The sequence below is a fragment of the Citrus sinensis genome, chromosome 6 (genome assembly GCF_022201045.2).
Source record: "Citrus sinensis cultivar Valencia sweet orange chromosome 6, DVS_A1.0, whole genome shotgun sequence".
In the NCBI taxonomy this organism is placed as follows: Eukaryota; Viridiplantae; Streptophyta; class Magnoliopsida; order Sapindales; family Rutaceae; genus Citrus; species Citrus sinensis.
The window spans coordinates 2,769,703-2,791,436 of NC_068561.1; the positions used below are offsets into that span (position 1 = coordinate 2,769,703).

Genomic DNA, 21,734 nt, shown 5'->3' on the forward strand with positions numbered 1-21,734 from the left:
TCCTGAATATTTTGTCAAACAATTAAGATGTCATTATCTTTTCCCTACGTAACATTAATTCTGCTAACTAATTATTAAAAAGCTTACTATTGATAGTGCTCCAAAAAACAGTCTGTGGCAGAGTAACTTTATATTTTGGGTAAAATTTAAGGTAGGTCTGTGAGGGTTAAATGAATGTTGTAGCTAGGGTTTAGGGATTGCTAGCGTTAGAGAGTGGTGACAAACAGACATGAAGTCCGGGTAACAAGCGAGAGGAAATGGTGGGGAGATTCAATTAATCATGAAGTGCAAACGGTCGGTTGAGTGACAAAACTTCAAATCAAAGGATTCCACAAATTTTGTTAAATAATTTTCACGTAAATTATGGCAGTAAGGGTTGATAGTGGCCAGCCATCGTGTCCGTGAAAGGACAACGTTTCCTCCAAAGGATGAGAAAAAAATAAACAAACAATACAATACTGTAGAGAGCTGATAGTGGCTAAATTCAGGTTGGGTTAGAACGTGATTATTCTTAATTAATTTGTAGGTTATTCAATTCTTTAGTGACATTGATTTTTCCCCTCCTTGAATGTTGCATAATCGCTAGCTTAATTTCATGTCTCTTCTCCGGCACATGTTTTTCATATTGTTCTTCTCATACTTTTAAGGAGAATAATGATGCAGCTGATTATCTTGCTTATCATGAATTGCATTGTACTGACTTTTTTTTTTTATCTTAACCACGAGGTATCCTGAGGAGGGCTCCAACTGTGGGAGGCACCTTTAAGCCTGTACCACAACTCAGACTAGAAGTCCCCGCTCGAACCGGGAGGCACAGGTTCTCCTAACAAAGGCGACTTCCCTGCGACTCGAACTGGGGAGCAAACTCAGTCAAGCCACTTAAGGGGACTCCATTTCCAGTGGAGCCAACACTTTGTTGGTTGTACTGACTTATTTAGTAATCAGATTTCCCATAAGACGTGATTTTATATGGTATGATGGTAATGGTTTTCTGAAGTATCAGTTTAGTTAAAGTGTTATTATTATTATTATTATTATTATTATTATTTTGGTTAACTTTGATGTTAATTATGTCTTTTTTAAAGGGTAAAGCTCATTTTGTCCTCCATAACTTGTTTGTTGTTCTTTCTATGCATTTTTTCTTTTTATTCTCAATAAACCGTCGCTTTGACAAGGCCGAATTTTTCAAAAACAGAGTTACTTACAATTTACATGCACGGTAATAGGCAATGATACAAACAATAATTTACAAATTTTAACAGTGGATATTATTTGGTTGGTTGCCAAAATTTCTTAAGGTGGTAATAGTTAGATCTTTGTTTAGTTTTTTAATTTTCTTCCCCAACTTTGTACTGCTTTTTCCTCTTGCATAATTAGTGTTATTGTTCTTAATAGTTTATTTTGGCTAAATTTTTAGAGCTAAACAAAATTGTAATTCTTTTTTCTTACAATTTACGTCCAACACGAAAATTTTAGGTTGCATTTCTCAATATCAATAAATTTTCTTGTACCATTGAGGCTTGCCCCAAAAAATAGGTGTCACATCAATTAAAATATATATTTTGTAAGGACAGAAATACTCTTTCATTAAGAATCAAATTGTAGCAAAAACACAAGACAAAGGCCATTTAAAAATTGTTGTTGATTTGCATTGTGTGGAGAATAACTAGTTGAGTCAGTAAAATCTCTTATTTTGAAAATAATTGAGAATTCAAGCCCTATTTATATGGGTGTGAGAGATTAGGTTACCATTAGATTAAATAAAAAAATTATAACAAAAACACATTTAAACCTCCCTGATATTATTTAAAAGAAAAAAAAAACACTGTAATACACATGCTAGTTGAACATATATATATTAACCTTCATACGGGTCATCTAGTTGACGTTCAATTTCATTTTTATGATGGTCCAAAGGAAATTTGACATGTCAAAAGCTTTATTGTAAAGGATGTGAATGGGCTTAATTTAATGAATCTTCCGAGTTACAACTTGAATAACTTTGAAGTTTACAACCGCACCGACTTCATTTCTCTATGTCAATAAAATAAAATGGAAAATAATAGAAATTATTGAATTATAAAAGTTTACACCGACTAGAAATAGCAGGTGAATTCATTGACTGAAGTTTATTTTAAGATGCTATAATGTTAATGCATAAGTTCAAATGTTTGAGAAAGTTTTGAAGTTACGAGAATTGCAATAATACAAGTGAAATTATAATAATGTTGAAAATTTGGGATGAATTTGCAAAGAAAATTATGAAGAGGTCTGTAAATAATATCGAGTAATGGAGGATGAATAATATTATTCATTATGTGAATAATTCTCTAGATTCGAGGGTGCAAATGATGAGGAAATTCCTATCTACAGGAAAGTCTATGCAGTCATTGATTTGCCATTCATTACAAGAGCTTAGTTGTCCAAAATCTGTAAACCTACTTCGAAGTTCCAACATCTTCACACAAATGAAAGTATAGTCTTCCGTAATTGGAAATTAGGAATCTTATGGATTGAGTTCCATAATTAATTTCTTTAGCAACATACATCTATTACATTTCTTTGCACTCAGTTTTAAATAACAATGATAAATAAAATTAAAAATTAAAAAATTCCTCAGTTAAAAGTAATCTTTCAAATGCATGTAGACTTGTAATCTGATTTACATGGATGGAGCCGCTTGTCACAAGAACTGTTAGAAAAACAAGGAAAATTAACATTATATTTCACTCTCTATATCAACATAAATAAGAAATTTTTGAGATTACATAATCGTATCTTGAAAATTGTGGAGATAGTACAAATTTGAAGATTATTTCCTTTAACAATTTCTTTCAAGCTCAAGATAATATGATTGAAGAAAGCTTGACTTTGGAAAGTAACTCATGAAACATAGACGACTACGACAAGTGTCATCAAAATTGCAGACCCGGTAAAATTTTTGATGGAGTAGAGTAGCGGAAACGGAATTGATAGGGTAAATAAACATTAGATATTATTCTAATACTAGAGCAAGTCAATGAGATTAGCTTACACTCCAATTGAAGCGTGATTAGATCTTGTTCTAGTCTAAATGACTCAATAAGATTTTTTAATAATGCTTTAAACAATATTGGATAATGCTCTAATCCACACCAGTACTGTACAAGAGAGATTTTGATAGATGATCTCAAAGGAAATTATAAAAGAGAGGTTTTTATTGAATAATTAAAGCTGAAGTTATGAAAACAATAAAAAGACATCTCTATTTATAATGAGTAATGATAGAGCCACAAACTCTTGTACAAACTTATTTTGTACAAACTGACGTGGCATTAATTCATTGGTTGAATGAAAATATAAATTAATAAAAATAAATCATGTGGGCCAAGTGATATTTAATTCAACCAATCTTATCATGCCACATCAGTTTGTACAAAATAAGTTTGTACAAGAGTTTGTGGCTCTATCATTACTCATTTATAATAGATGAAACTTACTTTCCTAAGTTAGCTTAAAAGAAAAACTAAGGGGCTGTTTTTTTTTTATTTAATGACTTAATTGACTTAATTTTAATCAGTTAAGTCATTAAGTCTGTTTGTTTTTTCAACTTAATGAAAATTTTCAACCATTAAGTTATTAAGCTAATTTTTTAACTTTTTACTTAATCTAAAAAATCTGAATGATATCATTAAAAAATATTCTCCAAAATATCCATATCTAATATCTAAATAAAACTTAATAATTAGCATTATTACCCATCTCTATATAACTTGTGATAATATATAGTGGTAGAATATTATTATTTTTATCTTTTTATTTTCTTCAAATTAGCATTATTTATCTTCATAATTTTTTACAAAAATTTTCATACAAAAACATAATAAAATTGATTAACTTATGTAATATAGAATATTAAAGAGTTGTATTCAATTGAATGTGATTTATATTATGATAATTTATTATCTTATTTATATTCTTTGAGATGTTTATTATTTGTTTAACCTTTATCATTTGTAAGGGCATAAATGTAAAAATATTAGTTTTCATATTTTTTAAATTAAAAAGACAAACAACTAATTAATATTTATTTTTAGCGATTTAGACAAAAAAACAAACATAACATTCAGATTTAGACATTTAGCTCTATTTAGAATTGAGACTGATTCAAGCCTATTCAAATTTCATATAAAAATATAAACGCCACCTAAATCACAATTATATTATAAATAAAAGACTAAAATACATACCATTATTGACTCTAATTAAAATAAAAAATTTTAATATAAAAAATTTTAAAATCCTAAAATAACATCGTACATCAGGTTTGATTTGAATGACTAGTTCCTTTAGCTCAAACTTAAGATAATATGTTGAAGCAAACTTGAGTTTGGAAAATAACTCACAAAACATAGATGACCAAAACATGGACTGAAGCGGAAGAAGTAACTATATGTTTTATCATTCTTTTATGAAAGTGCAAGCAAGAGTAGTAAATATATATATTTTTTTTCAATTTTTACAATCTGTAAATATATTACAATTTTAAGCCTAGAAGAAGTCCCAATTCATACATTTATAGCACAACCAAGAGGTTTACTAAGAATAGCTCGAAAATATATGTAAATTAGAGGCAAGATTTCTGTCCACGCTTAGATAAATTTATTCTCACTAATATTTAGAGAGAGATATATACTTTCTCCTAAATTTGTATGAGGGGGATTAATATTGAGTCCATGGGGACTCGAATTGATCTATGGCCTCAATATTGTGAAAGCACAAGCCTTAGTGGCATCGTTATACAGGCATTACATTAAGATAAATAACAAAATTAACAACGTATCCTTCCTTGCTCATATTAATATCTTACTATATATGGTTGCAAAATTCTGTAAGTCATATAAGTCTTCTGCTTATTCGTTCTTTACTAACATTTCATTATATGCAAAATTCTACTTATATGGACAAAAAAATTTCTTAGTTCCTTTAACACAAGTTGCACTACTTGGGGGGGGGGGGGGAGGAATGAATTGCATGACAATAAATTATCAACAAATGCATATATCAGCTGGCATAGAGATGTTCTATCTTAATCAAATTCCTCGGTTCAAGGCTTCGGATGTATTAAATACTTGTTGGGAGAGTTTTGCCGTTCTAGTGGTCCTACCCGGCTCGAATCTGAATTAATAGAAACCCAATATAATCTTTGAATATCAGATGATTTAATACACCGACAATAAATTATAATACTAACCTATTTTAATATTATCTTAGATATTTGAATAATTGTATTCATTCCGGTCAAACTAAACAAAAAGTAGTTCTGTACATCCACGATGACAGAACTAAATATTCTACGTTTACTCGTTTGTTTCTTCTATATTGGGAAGCTATTCAATATAAACTAATACTTCAAAAAAGAGTACCATACATACAAGAATTGAAAAATAAATAATAAAACTAATTTATAATATAAGGTCACATATACATAGCACAACAATCAAGAATCTAATTAATTAATTAAAAGAAAGAGAAATATGAAATTGAATTCAAAGGAAAAAAAATAAAAATAAAAGGAAAGAAGAGAGGCTGTGGGAACTGGGATTGCATTGGAGAAATCAGCGGAGCACCCGTGCCTCCTTGGCAATACAACCATGAACCTCCTTTTTTTTTTCACATGAATATTGCCAAAAACTCTCTGCAAAATTTCACTGTTATCCAAGCAATTGAGATTTTTAGTACCCTTATTAAAGAAATTTGAGAAATTAGAGGCGTTTCAAAAAATGTAAGAACCTAATTAAACTTCATTAAAGATAAAATTTAAGAGGTTTAAAGTTCGAACTCCACGCCATATCCTTAATTTGCTGCCATGCCTTGTCCTCCATTGGTGAAAGAGTCAAAGGTTTTGTCATTTTTTTAATAAATACTTTGTAAGTAAGTATACGTGTGCATGGATTTATATAGCACATATTTCATTTACGTGTAATTGACTCAGACCTTGATGAGATTATGTAAATTGAGATTTTGCTTTGATAAGGCTAATAATTTTTTGTCTTTGAGCACTAACATTGCGTTGCAACTTGCAAGTCATGCATTTCTTAATTGAGTCTAAATAACTATAATATGATCAGAATTTTTAATTTCAAATGAGTTATGTTTATTCTCGATATTGAGAGAAATCTACTCTCGTACTTAAGACGAGGCTAGGTGATTCTCTATTATCTTCAAAATTGTCTGCAATCAGTATTATAAGTACTAGCTGGCTACCCATGCATGCATGACATTAAGAGAATCTAAGAGTAATTATCATTCGTATATGTTTTCGACTATTTGATATAGGATTGGATATTATTTTAAATATTTTAAATATGCTCTAGTAATGTTATGCTTATTCAGTTAGGGTATTTAGTTTGTATTACAACTAACGTGACATCAATCATTTATTGTCATGTATACGATATAAATTGATTTATTATTAATTATTAAGATATTATTTTTATAACTCAATCGATAGATAGTACATATATTAAATGCAACACAATTGATACTTGAAGGTGCAAAAGACCTTCAATAAACCAAAAAAAAAAAAGGTAGCACCACGAATTATACCTAAAATCCAGAAGCTCTCTCCTTGATTCTCCTTTCTTCGTAGCTTCATGTTGAGCTTTGGAGTTGTGCCTGTGAAAGGTAATCCGACGCACAAGTGAAGACATGATTAAAGTGTTTAAGTGATGAGAATAAGATAAATATAAAAAGAATTAGGTTAATTTTTGGTTTGAAGTGAACTGAATTGTTGTTAGGATTTCTCCTAGTCTCGAGAGTAATCATCAAAAAGTCTCATTTGTTCTCCTCGAGTCTTGACAAGATATTCTACATCTAATCTCATCTATCAAATTCTAAGTTCAATTTGAACCGTTCTTTCTGTAACTGCTTTCTATTTTAAGTCCTTGTCATCACAGATTAGGTAGTACTCACATGCCGGTAAGATAAGATTTTTATGAGCCAATTCTTATATTTGCTCTCGAATTGGTTTAATCAATGTCATGAGACTTTTAATGAAATCTTATAATGAACTATTTTGATTTTGGAACATGCATTCTGGGTTTAATAGACATAATCTAAATGCTCCAAAGATTTTATGCGACCCAAATTTAATGACATGTGCTGCAGTACAAGTAATACAATTTTTACTTATGGCACCTACCTAAAATACTAAATATCCAATTGAGTAACATTACTCTTAACAGAAATTGTATCACTCCCATGTATTTTCGACCACCATTGTTATATAATATGGGGAGAGAGAGAGAGAGAGAGAGAGAGTGGGATTTGGGCTGAATTGTCGGATTCTGTCAAATAAAGAAAAATAATAATGTAAAGTGCCATGCGTGTCTGTGTGGTGTGCAACTCCAAATGGAATCATCATCTCATGAGCTAACAAGTCCTAGGAATGCTCATTCTCTTCCCTTTCTTGGGGTTCTCAAATCTACTTCATCTTTCATTATTAACTCAACCCAAAACCCTAAGTGGGGTTCCAATTGAAACTCTTTACTTTGTTTGGGATTCAAACCTTTTTGACTTTGACCCTATCTAATGTATCTTCTATCCATCATTTGTTTTCCAGAAAATATAATATTTTTCATACCATTAAATACCTTAAAATTTTCATTTCACATGACATCTCATAGGTGAAAGCTAACACTATTTTTTGAGGTGGGTTAGATTATTTTTTAAATTTAATTACTTCTCAAAAATTTATTCTATACAAAATGAAATTATTAAAATACATTTGTATAGAAATTCATTTGTATAGAATAAATTTTAAATTCACTAAACAAATAAAAATAATCCAGATAATTAATTTTTTTTTCAAAAAACTAACCCGGGCTACAATCCGGATTAGCCCCCTCATAGCTTCGCCCAAAATTCTCTTTTGACATTAGTTTCTTTCGAACGAACTGCAAAAACATAATTATGATATGATTGTTATTATATAAAATTTTAAAATAATTAACTGTTATCCATATATTGTCATATATTTGAATACAAAGTGAAACTTCATGCTATACTTTTAAAGTTTTAATTCCATAATTTTGCGTTAAAATTCTCAAGTTTTATGTTCAAGGTATTAGTAACACAATTATAACATCATAACAAAAATAAATCCTCATAATTCGTAATTTAAAATGGAAAATTACAAATTAACAGAAATTTTAATATTATTGTTTCCTCGGTGGCTTAAGTTGATCTTTCATCCTCCTCTTGTTGGCGTTTTTATGCGTGCCCTTTCGGATATGTGCTACAGCATGCATTGAATGCGTACACCTAGTTGCATACTTCTGCGTGTGTCTTAAGGCAAGCTTCTTACACGTGTACTACGTTCATTAGCATCCTTTTTTTAATTTTCACCTTCTCACAGCTGTAAAAAGAATACAAAAAAAAATAAGTTCTTATACACATTAGATTGCTATGCCACTTTGTTTGTATTGGTTGAATGTAGCCGCTTGTGTATCCCAAGTTGGCAAGTGATACAACATTAATCACTTAAATCACAAAGATTTATGGATCGTGTCCCTTCAATGTATGTACATATATAATCACCGCCCAGTACTACTTTTCCTTTAGCTTTCTTTTAGTCAATTTTTGAGAAAATCATAGTAATAATATTCATTCTTTTTAACACTGCATTACGATACAAGTCTATCAATAGTTTAATCAATTGCCAAATGAAGTCTGCAGCTTATAAATCTGCTCTATGAAAGAAAGAAGGATAGGTTGCTTCTAGATTAAAAAATATATATATACATACTACTCCCAAAACAGACATGTAGAGACTCAAATCTTCAACATCAGCCATTAGGTTAATGAATGGTCGAATAGTATTTATACAAATAATATCATTTAGTGTGCTCACGATAGTGTGTAATGTATTTATAAATATATCATCAAAATGTGGCAAAAAGTTTCAAGCAAATGCATTAATGTGTGTTGATTTTCTTCCAGATATTAGAAAGTTCACACCATTTTGGGACAAAACATTTGAACTGTGCTGAAGGTGATATGAGATGTACCGATGCATTTCCCAGTATAATTATTATTAATTTTTTATAAACTTAAAATCAAACAACTTGGTTTATGGTCGAAAGCAGACGCATGGGCTCTGTGACCATCTCTTTTATTGGGCTTTTTGCTTCTCCATCCAGTCTACTTATCAACTTTACATCATTATGATTCTTTCGAGATATTTGCTACTACAATGTTGATAAATTAGTGCTAACACATCATTCTTGTTACTTGAGGACTTGAATTCGTAACATTAAACATGTCGTGTTCAACGTAACATGTTCTAAGTATTAACATTTATGTTTTCCAAAGTTACAAACCATTCCAGACTTGTATGTGCAATACATTCAGACTTAGGCAGTGGCAAGATAGTTATTAAAAAGACAAAACAACATGAAACAGTAGCAAATCTCACAATACAAACCAACGTCTCCCATTTTGAAATTACGCTGATCTATCACAAAGAACTTAGCTCATGACGTAAGATCACAGCTGCTCAACAGTAGCTATCAATCGGGTTGTTTTGATGGACAAATGATGTTATTTGCAAACACAGATTATGATGAATAAGTTCAAGCCGAAAACAGTTTCATACACATGCATGATGACTTGGAGGGGCATCTGCAACCCGTGAAGATTTTGAATGCTTACTCATCTTCTGGTCAACTCCCAGCCATTTTTTGATGAGTTCAAATACAGTTTTGTCGCGCAACAGTTCTCGGTGCTCGGCAGGAACTCCTACTCTCTCGACTGCTGGAAATCCATCCGCCTGAATAAGATAGAAATATTATTCATTCGATATGTTTTCAAAGACATGATGAAATAACACTTCACTAAGAAAGTTTAAAACCACAAAATATAGCACACAAAGGCTCATTAAGATATCTAAGCATGACACATAATTGAGTTCAATTATTCTATATGTATATTAAAATCCAATGATAGGTCAGAACAACACCTTAGCCGATTCAGCAGGCACTGTTCCATCTCCATCGACAAAGGAATACTTTGGCTGGAACAGACCAAAAAAAATATAAGTACTAATGCGACATATGAACACAGAAGTATAAAATATACTTGGGAGAAAAGATACGATGTCCATGAGATCCGTGAGATCAACAGAGTGATATTTCTTTGATAACGATTATCTCAGTTAAAAAAGATGACAATATGAACCTCAGAGTTTGATACGGGTGCATTTTTTTTATATGGGTGCAGTTTTACTTAAATTTTTAATTGTGGACCCAATATTAGATAATTCATTAAAGATAAACTTGGAGAGATCCTTAACACCGGTGAGACTTATCTCATCAAAAAGAATTTTGACCACATTTTCCTCAATTCCAAATTGCAAAAAGGGTCCAAATCAATCCAAATTAATATATTTCTCACTCAAACCTTACCAATTTAATGTGACACGCCACGTCTGGTAGATAACATGGCTTAGAGGTGGAAAAATTAAAGCACCCTCATTGTAGCTGGTAGCAATATGTGATAGAATCATGTGCTTAAGATAACTGTATAATGATCTTAAGATACATACCATGGTGTGGCATATTTCAGACAAGTCTTCAATTGGAGAAGTCTCTGAACCATAGCTGCATTAAGATGAACTCGATAAACGTCAGATGTGTTTCAATTACCAAATAACCAGTAAATAAGGTCCTCATTAGGAGAGTGCAACAATAACTGTGAGTGCATGCAGTATAACTCTACAGAAACTAAGTGGCATGATAATAAACTAAACAGAGACAAAAATATTGGAGAATCCCCAAAAAATATGAGAGGAGAAGCATAGAAGATAGACATGGTTCAGTATGTAAGCTCATTGTGGTCAAGTTAATCACCAATGTGGTGTATAATAACTTGGACCTGAATTAGCATTGTAGCGTAGTTAGTTTTAGAAGAAAAGAACAACTCAATGATTGAGACAATGACTTGGGAAACAGACTCAGGTTGCATTCAGTCAAAAGCACTTACAGATAGCCAAATCTGCTTTCTCACTTATTTTGCAGTATTTAATTAAAATGAATAAAACTGCTTAAAGAGCAAATAAGGACTTGGAGTCCTTTTTCACATAGCACAGTCCAGGATTTTTCTGGAAGCAGATATATTAAAATCACTTCCACAGAAGCACTCCAAATGCACCCTTATTACAGATTACTGAAATTTGATCAAAGGAACATCCTGGACACCTCAAAAGCAAGTTAAATCTGTTTGGCTAACAAGGTGATTGTGCTTCATCAATATACTGTAAAGAAATTAGATGCAATTGTTAATCAAAGACGCATCAGTAGCTATTTAATAATTTAAGTTTTGGCATCCATATCATGATGTAGGTACATGACAATTTTGTGTTGTAGGAAGAGACAAAAATTGTTTAGGAACATGCCAATTTTGTGTTGTAGGAAAAGAAAAGCTTTGTTTCTGACATACTAAAATCAAATCTAACTTCAACTTGGTATCCAATCGAATAGCTTTTTGCAGTATCCCTATCATAATGTAATAAGTATTCTTCTTCAAGTTACCATGCATCGAACCCATCCCGCCCTAATGTGCTAAGTATTAATAACCTATTTAGCTTGAATTTGCAAACTTCCATTATACAACTACATAACAGAATATTTCAATTCATCATCCAGTGCTAAAGTTGGCAAAAAAGGGATGCTGTCACGAGAGATGTCAAGTTTGACCATAGATTTATTAGGTTCAGAAGAATCTTTAAATACCCAATATTTCAGAACATAAAGCGTCCATCCTCTAATCCAGTTTCATGATGTGGTTCAGCTACTTACCTAACATCAAAAGGTGTGTCATAAGATGTTCCATATATGTTATAATAGCTGACTCCATTGGGTAGCTGAGCATTATTGATAATTTGGCGAGTGCCGGCAGCCCAATCAAGAATTGCAAAGTTGAAGGGTAGAGCTATAGAATTTCCATTATAATCTAGCTGCAACCAGTTAAACTTGTAATGTAAACAAAAATTTGAGGGCCCGCAAAGAAAATTAAAGAGAGAGAGAGATGTTTTACCATTGTTCAGTGCAGTAACAACTAATATAAAAGTACATAATTTGTTTTTCATCTAAAGTGAGAATACAACTTAATCTAAGTCATTAAGATTTTTTTTTTTTTTTTGGTCTTTATTATCTTGACTTAACATTCAATCTAATAAATTTTCATCTGAATTAGAATAGCAGAGTTTTTCTGAGTTTTATCAGAATGAAAAAAGGATTTTTTTTTTTGATATAGAATGAAAAAAGGTTTGCATCTAGCAATTTCCGTATCACCAAAGAACTACCCTCTTTTTCTTTTTTGCACACGAGATGATGAACTTCACCATAACAAGTTTAATGTAATCAGCTATAGAAAATTTTCCCCCCCCCCCCCCCCCCCCCGGTCCACCCCAAAAAAAAAAAACGCTATTCAAAAGTTGAAAATTTTACCTCATTATTCCTCAATGCTTCTTTAAATAGACTAATACTTTCAACTGGACCATATGTCTCAAGCTTGGCAGAAGATTCCCCATCGTTAGATTGTTTTCGCCAAACCTTGATCTGTGGTTGCTTTTTCCACTTGAAATCTGGATTTGCCAACATCTCGTAGATTGATGGACATTCAACCAACTATGCACAAAACAGATAAACATAACTTTTATAGTAATTCACCAAATGTCGACATAACGAACATCATGACCATAGAATTTGATAAGTCAGGCAAACAGTATGGAAAAGTTAGCAAACAATTTTAACAAAGCTTCATGGTTGGACTTCTTCCATATCTTCCTTTCAAGGACTCAAGTTTGGACATATTTTGCTCATAAATTTTTAGTTGTTAGAAAGAGATGAAATCTGACATAAAGTGAGAACCAAAAAAAATTCAGTCAATAATTGTGGGTATCAGAATTCTCTGTATGCGACTGTACATGGAGATACCAGCAAGGATTAACACTGACACATGAAAGGCTATACCAGCAAGTACATGATCTCAAAAGGGTGCTGAACATGTTGAGATGGTGGTTATGCAGGGCATTAGCATTGGCGATTATAGAAAACTAGGTAAAGTCATATCCAGTTTTTTTTTTTTTTTTTCTGTCCAACCATTCTAGTCCTTATAAAAAATTTAAAAAAAATGTCTTGAAAGAATTGACAATGACCGTCGAAACATCACTAAGGGGTTAAAGATGCTGTTCTGGATTTGGCAAGTTTATCAAGAAATATAATTATCATATGAGTTTCCAGCTTTAAATTTTCAAAACACATTGAATCATGACAGCAATATGAAATTGTTTTTGTTTCAATTTTGCTCTCTTTTAGGCCCTAATACTCAGATACTGACGGTTCAGTCACATCCTATGAGCATGCAGATGCTGATCTTTTATCATACAAAACAAGCTCTACAGTACATGAAATTGACTGTTACATTGAATCATCAGAAAGGAAATAATCATTTGGTGATTATCAGTTGATGCATTTTGGCAACAATCCATGTTATTAAGTTGAAAGATTACCAGTTGATGCATAGTCCACCTTGATACAAAAAAGAAGCTTGCTATGCCTTCAACAAACTGCAAGCCTGTTAAGAGGGAATCATTGATGCATCCTGGTGCACCTGTGAAGCATATTCAAATCAATCTTCATGCAATAATCACTAAACTAGGTAGTTTTAAGGGGGGAATAAATAAAAAAGTAGGGTCGGAGTTGAAACTTAGGAGGGATAAGCTTGAAATTGCGCAATTGTTTTGGAAAGTCTTCAGTGTTCCAAGGAGAATATCATTGCTGTAAATATGCTATACACTATGCATGTAGAAGGAACTTATTCTAATCTTATATTTGACATTATCTGGAACCACTGATCTCGTATTGTAGATCGACTTTGCATTAAACAGAGAACAAAGAGAAACACCCCCCCCCCCCCCCCCCCCCCCAAAAAACCACACCAACGCCCCACAAAAACACAACAAAAGACAAACACCTATGCATGTGGAAGCACAGAAAGAGGAAAGAGAGAGAAACAAAGAACAACTTTCTTTCTTCCCTTTAGTAATGTAAAAGGAATAAGGTTGAGGAAATTACCTTGAAATGGGGAGGCAATGGTAATCCACTTATTTACAAACTTGGAAAACACCTGCCAATAAATGATGTTAATCGCTGTCATGCCTAGTTTGAACAAGAGAAGTTCCAAGTTTTCCACATAATTCCATTAACTTTGATAAATGTTTCAAGTAGTCACTAAAGAACTTATTCGCACATCTTTATGGAGTGACATGAAACACATCACTAGAAGTCCACCCATTGAGTGCGTAATTAAGGTAACTTTTCTATTCCCTGAAGCTTTGTACGCAGTCTCCAGCTTTACTTTAAGACCCTCCATTAACTTGTCAATCCTAAAAACAATAAACAATCACGACACTTACATATATTGAACCAAGATCAAGGAAATTTTAGTTGTTAAGCATAGTTGAGTTACTTGGGAAATATATAACCGAAACATATATAACCAAAATATCCACATTAAAATAGAGGAAAGTTAGAAAATGAAGTACCTATTGCTCTGCCGAAAATCATAACCATATCCAAATAATGTCGTTCCCTTTTTATAACCGCATTTAACTAGCATCTCTATCATATCGTGGAAATGATATACTTCAGTAAAATGTATAAGTTTTAGAATCTGGACATCAAGAAATACTATAATATCAGATTTACATAATAGCCAATAATATCTAATTTTAGGGATTGGGAGTTGCAAACAAAGAGTTAAAAAATAGCAATTATAATGTTCCAAGATAAAGGGAGCATTCTACAACTCCAAGAAATTTCATTTCATTCCCTATAGAAATATTCTACAAAATTTGTGTGGATTGAAACTTTCTAAGGATGGAGATTGATTTATATTACCAATGGAACATTCCATTTATGATATGCCTAATAGATGGACAACCAATATGAGCCACATCATCACCTTAAGAGCCAAATCCAATGTAGCTACCAGACAATATGTAGAGTTAGCTATGACCGATGAGGAAAATGCATGTCATAAAAACTGTGGTAACCATGTGCATCTAAAGAGGGAATAAGTTTTCTATCAGATCAATTATTAGAAAGGAACAAAATATGGAACTTCACACATCATCACCGCATTTATTTTGGTATAACAAATTGAAACCCTAATCTGGCAATGATTGATAGTCCCCAACGCCAAAGAGCAAAGCATACAAGGAACAACAACTTGATAGACTATAGGTGCAAATTGCAAAAAAATTAATTTGTGCAACAATAGAAAGGAACAAAAAAAATTACCAATTAATAAGCAAAGGAACTGGCTCAGTCTTAATGTTTGACATCTTTTCTTCCTTCTCCAGACATTTTTCTGGTTTACACAAATCCTATGCTACTTCCACATCCACAATAACATTCAAGATTGAACAAGAAAATACTCCGAGACCAGGAATTATTGGGAAGGTTTATACTACTCTTCCAAAGTAAGTCTTGAATTTCCGCAGAATCCTCATGAACCTCAAGAAAGAAAGGATAACCACTATATCTATGCCTCAAAACCGTCTTAAGTTTCCATTTTTTGGGCTAGCAAGTTACAATTACAGAGTACAATATGGCAAACCAAATTAAAAACTATATTAAGAGGAGTTCCAGCTTTACTGGTATAGTCTGCCTCAGATGACTCAGAATCAAGGAACAAACTATCACCGAAATCCAAGTTGGGCATTGAGTTATTGAATCTGAAATGGGTAATCGATCATTTTTCCAGACACAGAAGGGGCTGTTAATGCTTTTCAGGCAATACATTCATAATTTAGTTAGCAAAATTTTCATATTTTAATTCAATAAACATAACAATGATTGGCAACGACTCTTAAGAAACTACAACAGTAATTTTTCAATTCAAACCAGACTAGACTTAACATATGACACTTGGGGGTGTCATTCAATGCTTCTAATTATAACATGACTGCAGATACTCCTTTCATATAATGTTAAAGGAATGTTATCACCAATTGCTTAATAACCTTATTTGAAACAAATGCCCTCATGTCGCTGGACACCACACACACCCCACCACATGCCCAAATATATAAAGCCAACACCAACATTAAACTTGAAATCACTTCCCATCAACAGGCCATCCTAAGGCTTCTATCTATCATAAATCTCTAAATCTTTTGAGCATGTCCAAATGGGAAAAGAAAGGAAAAATTAATAAAATGAAAAAAAAAGGGATTCCCAGATTTTGAGTAAAAGACACTGAGTGTAATGTGCCTCAGATTTTAGTTTCAAATACTTCCCTTTGAAATTGACACAAAATTTAGAGCAATCTCATTATGGTGAAAGACTTTGACAGCTATTGATCAAATCTGCTGGTCAAACATTAGGTTGCTGGTTTTCAGTGTACAAGTTTTTTCTAAAGTTCCTTGAGTTAGCCATGAGCCCTAAACCCTGATTCAAATTTTAGGTACTGGATGCTAGTTTCAACTATATGGTCCCGAATTTAGTGATTCTAAATCATTCCCTAGTACTTGAAACACAGCTACCTATGAGTGACTAAATGATTGCCATGGAATTTAAAGGGGAAAATAAGGTGCAAATTTGCAGAATCAATAATAGCTTTCTGTATATTTAACCAAGAATCATGAATATTGATGGGAGGAAACTTCGGCCTTACAAATGAGGGATCTAATATATCAATTGCATATAGCCCATAGTCATCTTCAGGGACCACAATTTCAGTGTCTTTATTCAGTGATTCTGTATAACCTGAAAAACAGAACAACACGAACTTCAGAGCAAGTTCTTGTTCTGATAAATAACTTTAGGGAGACTAATTTAACCAAACAAAATTAGAAGTTCACAAGTTAAATATTCCAAGGAAAAAGAGACCAATAAACCTTCAGTATAGACATCAAATGACTAAAGCTTATACTACTGAAACCAAACTTTTTATTTATTAATCTAAACATCCAAACTTGACACAAGAATGTTAAAAAAAAAAAAAAAAAGTAACACTCCTCCTCAATCAGCACTGGATTGCATACACTTTTTCATTCAAGCTTGATAGTTTAAATTTCTAACATGTCATAGAACTACACTTAGCAAATCACACCCAGTGTCACCAGCTTGACATTTAATTTGCTAATGGGTCGTAGACCTGCAAGTACCAAATCACACAAATGTCACTAGCTTGAGTTTCTATATGCCTTTGATTGACTCTTCTTAAGCTGCCTCCGTAAAAGACTCTTGACGAGCCTTGTCTGCCTTTGGCCCGAGGATAAAGCAAAGGCTATCCTCCAATAGATAAGTTCTCCAGACATGAATATACCTATCGTTCCAAGTTTAGTGTCCGTCCACATAGGTTATATTTTCTTATTGGTGGACAGACACTCATGGCAATTTCTGACTACCAGATGTGCACTGACTTTGTCCTCTCAATGTCAAACAAAACTTGACAAAAGAAAAAGTGTCTTTTTTTGGTGGCTAAAACAATATTGATTCAGCTATTTAACACGCTACATCTCATTCATTAATTTCTATTTTAATATACTAGTTTGATACTGTTTAACATTCCATGAAAATAAACAACCTTTCATTTTCTGAACATTCGTAATTTTCAGTTTTCTTTGAAATTTTAGTGAGAAATATTTCCAGAGAAAGATTCCCATTCCAAATGATTTAATTAGAAGGATTTCCATCTTCTAAATGCTTATTTGATTACAAATCATTCTAGCTGAATCTTCATTTTTTAAAATTGTTTAGTACTCTTCCCAATTGATACCAATATTTGACTCATACTTTATCATTGCCATTAAAATTTCATATAAAGAGGGAAGAAGGAGAGCTCCTGTATTGTTGAATCAATATTGAAATCAACGAATTAGCATTTTCTTTATGAGAAACACACCACCTTTGCATGTGTGACATGTCAATTATAAGAGGAGAAAAACTCCTTTCAGCCTTGACAGTGTAAGCGGCAACTGTCATACCATTAGCGAAAAACTCCTTTAAAATGTTTAAGAATTTAACATGAGACTTAATTAAAAAGTAACTAATATCATGGCGAAGACTAATGATTTAAAATTAATCCGGTCAACTACTGACCTTTCTTTTCCTTTTTATATCTAGTATCCCCACAAATTTAATTCCTAAAATATCTCTCATTTTACAGTCTTATGGTTCACCAGATTTCTGCAAAAAAGGATTCTGACAAAAATAATAATTGGGAGAATATTCTGTATTCCTAATAACGAATACCAACTCAGAAGTTAAAAATTTTCTATGTCACATAGAATTAGCAAAAGAGAAAGTACTTTGGAATAATGATGCCATTGATTATTGTTTGGCAGCAAAAAACAACTTGTGATTCCAAAAAGCAGTTTATCTGTTCCAAAAGAAAGATACAAGTTCACAAACACACCAAAAATTCAATAATGAATAAGAAGCCAACTTTATCAAATTAAAACTAATTCCGTTTGTAAAGAAAATGTTACAGAGTATAATCAAACATGTAAAATCATCTTAGTTTGCTAAATTTCTTTCAGCTTCAGAAGACAAAAATTAATAATTTTTTCACAAATTCTCAATTTTAAAATTTAACCCATTTCTGGTTTCTCTTTATTAGGTTCTAGCCAAATAAAGACAAATTTTAAGAAACTAGGTTAGACTGCTTTCGAAGGGGTACTTTTACAAAGAAGCGCTTTCTAGAAACCACTAAAAACCAATGTCTCAAATAAATAAATAATAAGTAATATTTACAGTACTTCCAAATGCTGATTTAATCAATGGCTTTTAAAAAAAGAAGAAGAAGAATTGATCAAGAGTAATCCCAGAAAGCTTCCGTCAGTAATCTTCTTAATTTATAAAGCACTTTCACCTACTTCAGAAGAAAGATAAAAAATTTACTCCCGAAAGCGCTTTTTATCTAAAAAATGCTTTCTAAAACCTATGACACACACTATAAGATACTTCTTGAGTAGATTTTTTAAATCTAAAGAAGGCTTCCTATAAAAACACTAATCTATTTTCTAATCTCATGAAACATTTTCATCAACTTAAAAAAGTTAAAAATATATATTTTTAAGCTATCCATCAGCGCTTCGGCTAACACTGAACTACCAAGCACACACCTGTTTTGGGATTGTAGAGAGACCAGACCTTCCTCTTGAACTCCAAATCAGCTAGTAAAATCCGGACCCAAACCCGGGTCTCGAACCCGGACTTCTTCCTCTTCGCATGGAGCACGGAGCCACCCATACCCGACACCAACAGAACCGGGTCCAGATCCGGTTCGGTCTGACCGCAGTTCCGGTTGCCGAAACACGGGCAGAAGCTGCAGTCTCCGAACATTTTCGCGACCCGACTAGCTAAAATTTTCGGATTCGGGTCGGAGCGTTTTGATTCTATTGCTTTTCAATACCGATGAGCGAATGTGTGGAGGAGCTTCGAGGTTCAGCGTTTTGGTCAGCGCGAGATCAAAAACATTTTTTTTTTTATGGAACTGTCAGTGAATGACTGAAGATGACACTGGTGATGTTAATTTTTCCTCTAAGTCCCTGTACTTTCTGTTATTTGTTGGCCATTCCTTTTATCTTTGTTATTGTTTCACCGTACAACGTGAAAAGAATATAGCAACAACTCCGGATTTTTTAATAATAGTGAGATCACCATGACGAGTGATAATTTATTTAAAAAATTGGAAAAAATTATAATCATGAGGTTGATAATAGATAATTACAAACATCTAAAATAAATAAATAAATATATATATAGAATACTTTCATTAATCAAGACTTTACAAGAACAAATTTAGAACAAATAATAAAAACTTAATCATTCACTATTTTTATAGTCAAATTCTCGTATTAAGTAAATTTCATTTATAATATTGGTTAAAAATTAATTAAATGATTTTAGAAAAGGAGATATCTTAACTTACTCAAACGAAGCTCAATTAGAGAAGAGGAAAATACCAAACCATATTTATTTTTGTGCAAGATCACAAGAAGATAAAAGCCCAACACAATAGTACAGAAAATTTCAAGTTACCATGATAGAAGAATAATGTGGGCTCATGCTGGGCTCACCTTTTGAGGATGAAAATCTAATAGATTAACATAAAAGCACAAATAATTAATTGATTATTTAATTTTATAAAATACAAAATCAACAAAACCTTAAATGATAGTTATATAACTGCTAAATTAAAGGATATTTTAGAGTGTAATAAATTAAAAGGAAAACTCAATATGCCAATGCATCTTAATTTACACCTTATGGATGACAATTAAGAATAAATTCTTCTTACGTTACGTAAATTGAGATTTAATTTATGTGATTGCACCTTAGGGAAATACCACAACATTGTCTTTAAAAATTTTACCTGTGGTAAAGAAAAGAAATGGCAAGACAAATAGGTTTTGGACCATATTCTTATTATATCAAGAAAGGATTTTTTTTTCCGAATTAATAAAAATTAAAGTTCAATTTTTTTGCGGAAAAAAGCTCATAATTTTGAGGCGGGGAATAGAAACAATGAATTTGTCAAAACAAAGTAATTTACAAACGAAAGAAATAAACAATGGCTAAAAATAGAAATAACAGAAACTATAGGTGCTCCAAAGAAATTTAGGAAAAAAAAGACTGTTTTGTCTTATTTTATTTTAAGTCAATTATATAGATAATGTTACCGCCACGTGTCAAAATTTGCAGCGTTACACCAAGTCTGCCGGCTACCGGGTCAACATAATCTACATCCAGGGAGTTGGCTACGTTCACGTATCTACCTACACCCCGTGCACATTATAGTTATAATTACTAAGAGTTGATTTTACGATATTACCCTTCATTTCACACTTCGTAGTTTCTGCATCCCGTTTGTTTCTTGCTGGACACCTAAATAGGCCATGTGCCTATGTTTGACTGATTTTCGGATAAGTATTTACTTAATTTTAAAAATACTTATAAAATTAAGTAAATACTTATAACTATTATATAAATATTCTGAAACAAGCAAATAATTCAAAAAAAAAAAAGCACTTTTTAAGCTAACGAAAAGCGCTTCCGCTAACACTAAACTACCAAACACACACCTGTTTTGGGATTGTAGCGAGACCAGACCTTCCTCTTGAACTCCAATTCAGCGAGTAAAATCCGGACCCAAACTCGGGTCTCGCACCCGAGCTTCTTCCTCTTCGCATGGAGCACGGAGCCACCCATACCCGAGACTAACAGAACTGGGTCCACCTCCGACTCCGTTTGACGGTCGCCGAAACAAGGCCAGAAACTGCAATCTCCGAACATTTTACCACCCGAAGTAGTCTAAATTTGAATTCAGTTCGTTTTGATTTCTCTTTTGTTGAAAGCGCGATTGTGAGGGAATTTCGAGATTGCGCGATTTGGTCCCTGCGAGACAAAGCTTTTATAGTTGACACTGAAGACGACGCTTGATTGTGAAAATACTGTAGTTCATTTTTCTCATTTAAGTCCTTTTACTTGTTGTTATTTGTTAGGTTTCCTCATTATTAATAATTAAGCAATTTTCAAAAACAGAATAATTATACCTCCCTTGATAATTTGATGACAAATAAGAATAAATTTTTGTTTATGTAATCACATATTTTTAAAACAAGCTCTTTTCATGATAGAAGAAGATTATGATTCAAAATTTTGTTATCTCACTCTCTT

The 21,734-nt window shown here is 32.3% G+C and overlaps 1 protein-coding gene across 4 annotated transcripts; it reads right to left on the reverse strand.

Annotated features, from left to right (window-relative positions):
• Positions 1–9,309: 9,309 nt before the first annotated feature.
• Positions 9,310–21,513, reverse strand: LOC102619715 (phospholipase A(1) LCAT3). 4 transcript variants are annotated; one of them, XM_006480435.4, is made up of 12 exons: positions 19,178–19,306; positions 18,362–18,432; positions 16,723–16,814; positions 14,588–14,715; positions 14,293–14,428; positions 14,118–14,169; positions 13,553–13,653; positions 12,489–12,668; positions 11,838–11,995; positions 10,586–10,640; positions 10,001–10,054; positions 9,310–9,811 (listed from the first exon to the last, which is right to left on the reverse strand). In XM_006480435.4, the coding sequence occupies exons 2-12, from the start codon at positions 18,378–18,380 to the stop codon at positions 9,632–9,634; spliced, it is 1,155 nt and encodes a 384-aa protein (XP_006480498.1). In that variant the 5' UTR covers positions 18,381–18,432; positions 19,178–19,306; the 3' UTR covers positions 9,310–9,631. The 4 variants fall into 4 exon arrangements, with proteins under 4 accessions (XP_006480498.1, XP_006480496.1, XP_006480495.1 ...); XM_006480433.4 differs by lacking the exons at positions 18,362–18,432; positions 19,178–19,306 and adding an exon at positions 21,140–21,510; XM_006480432.4 differs by lacking the exon at positions 18,362–18,432 and having other exon boundaries at positions 19,178–19,749.
• Between the last annotated feature and the right edge of the window lie 221 nt (positions 21,514–21,734).

Excerpts from the sequence above, each read along its gene's own strand:
- LOC102619715 (XM_006480432.4), bottom strand. The coding sequence starts at position 19,397 with ATGTTCGGAGACTGCAGCTTCTGCCCGTGTTTCGGCAACCGGAACTGC. Across the intron at positions 14,170-14,292 it reads TCATGTCACTCCATAAAGAT|GTGTTTTCCAAGTTTGTAAA; the intron begins GTGCGAATAAGT and ends ATTTATTGGCAG. Across the intron at positions 12,669-13,552 it reads GGTGGACTATGCATCAACTG|TTGGTTGAATGTCCATCAAT; the intron begins GTAATCTTTCAA and ends TTTTGTGCATAG.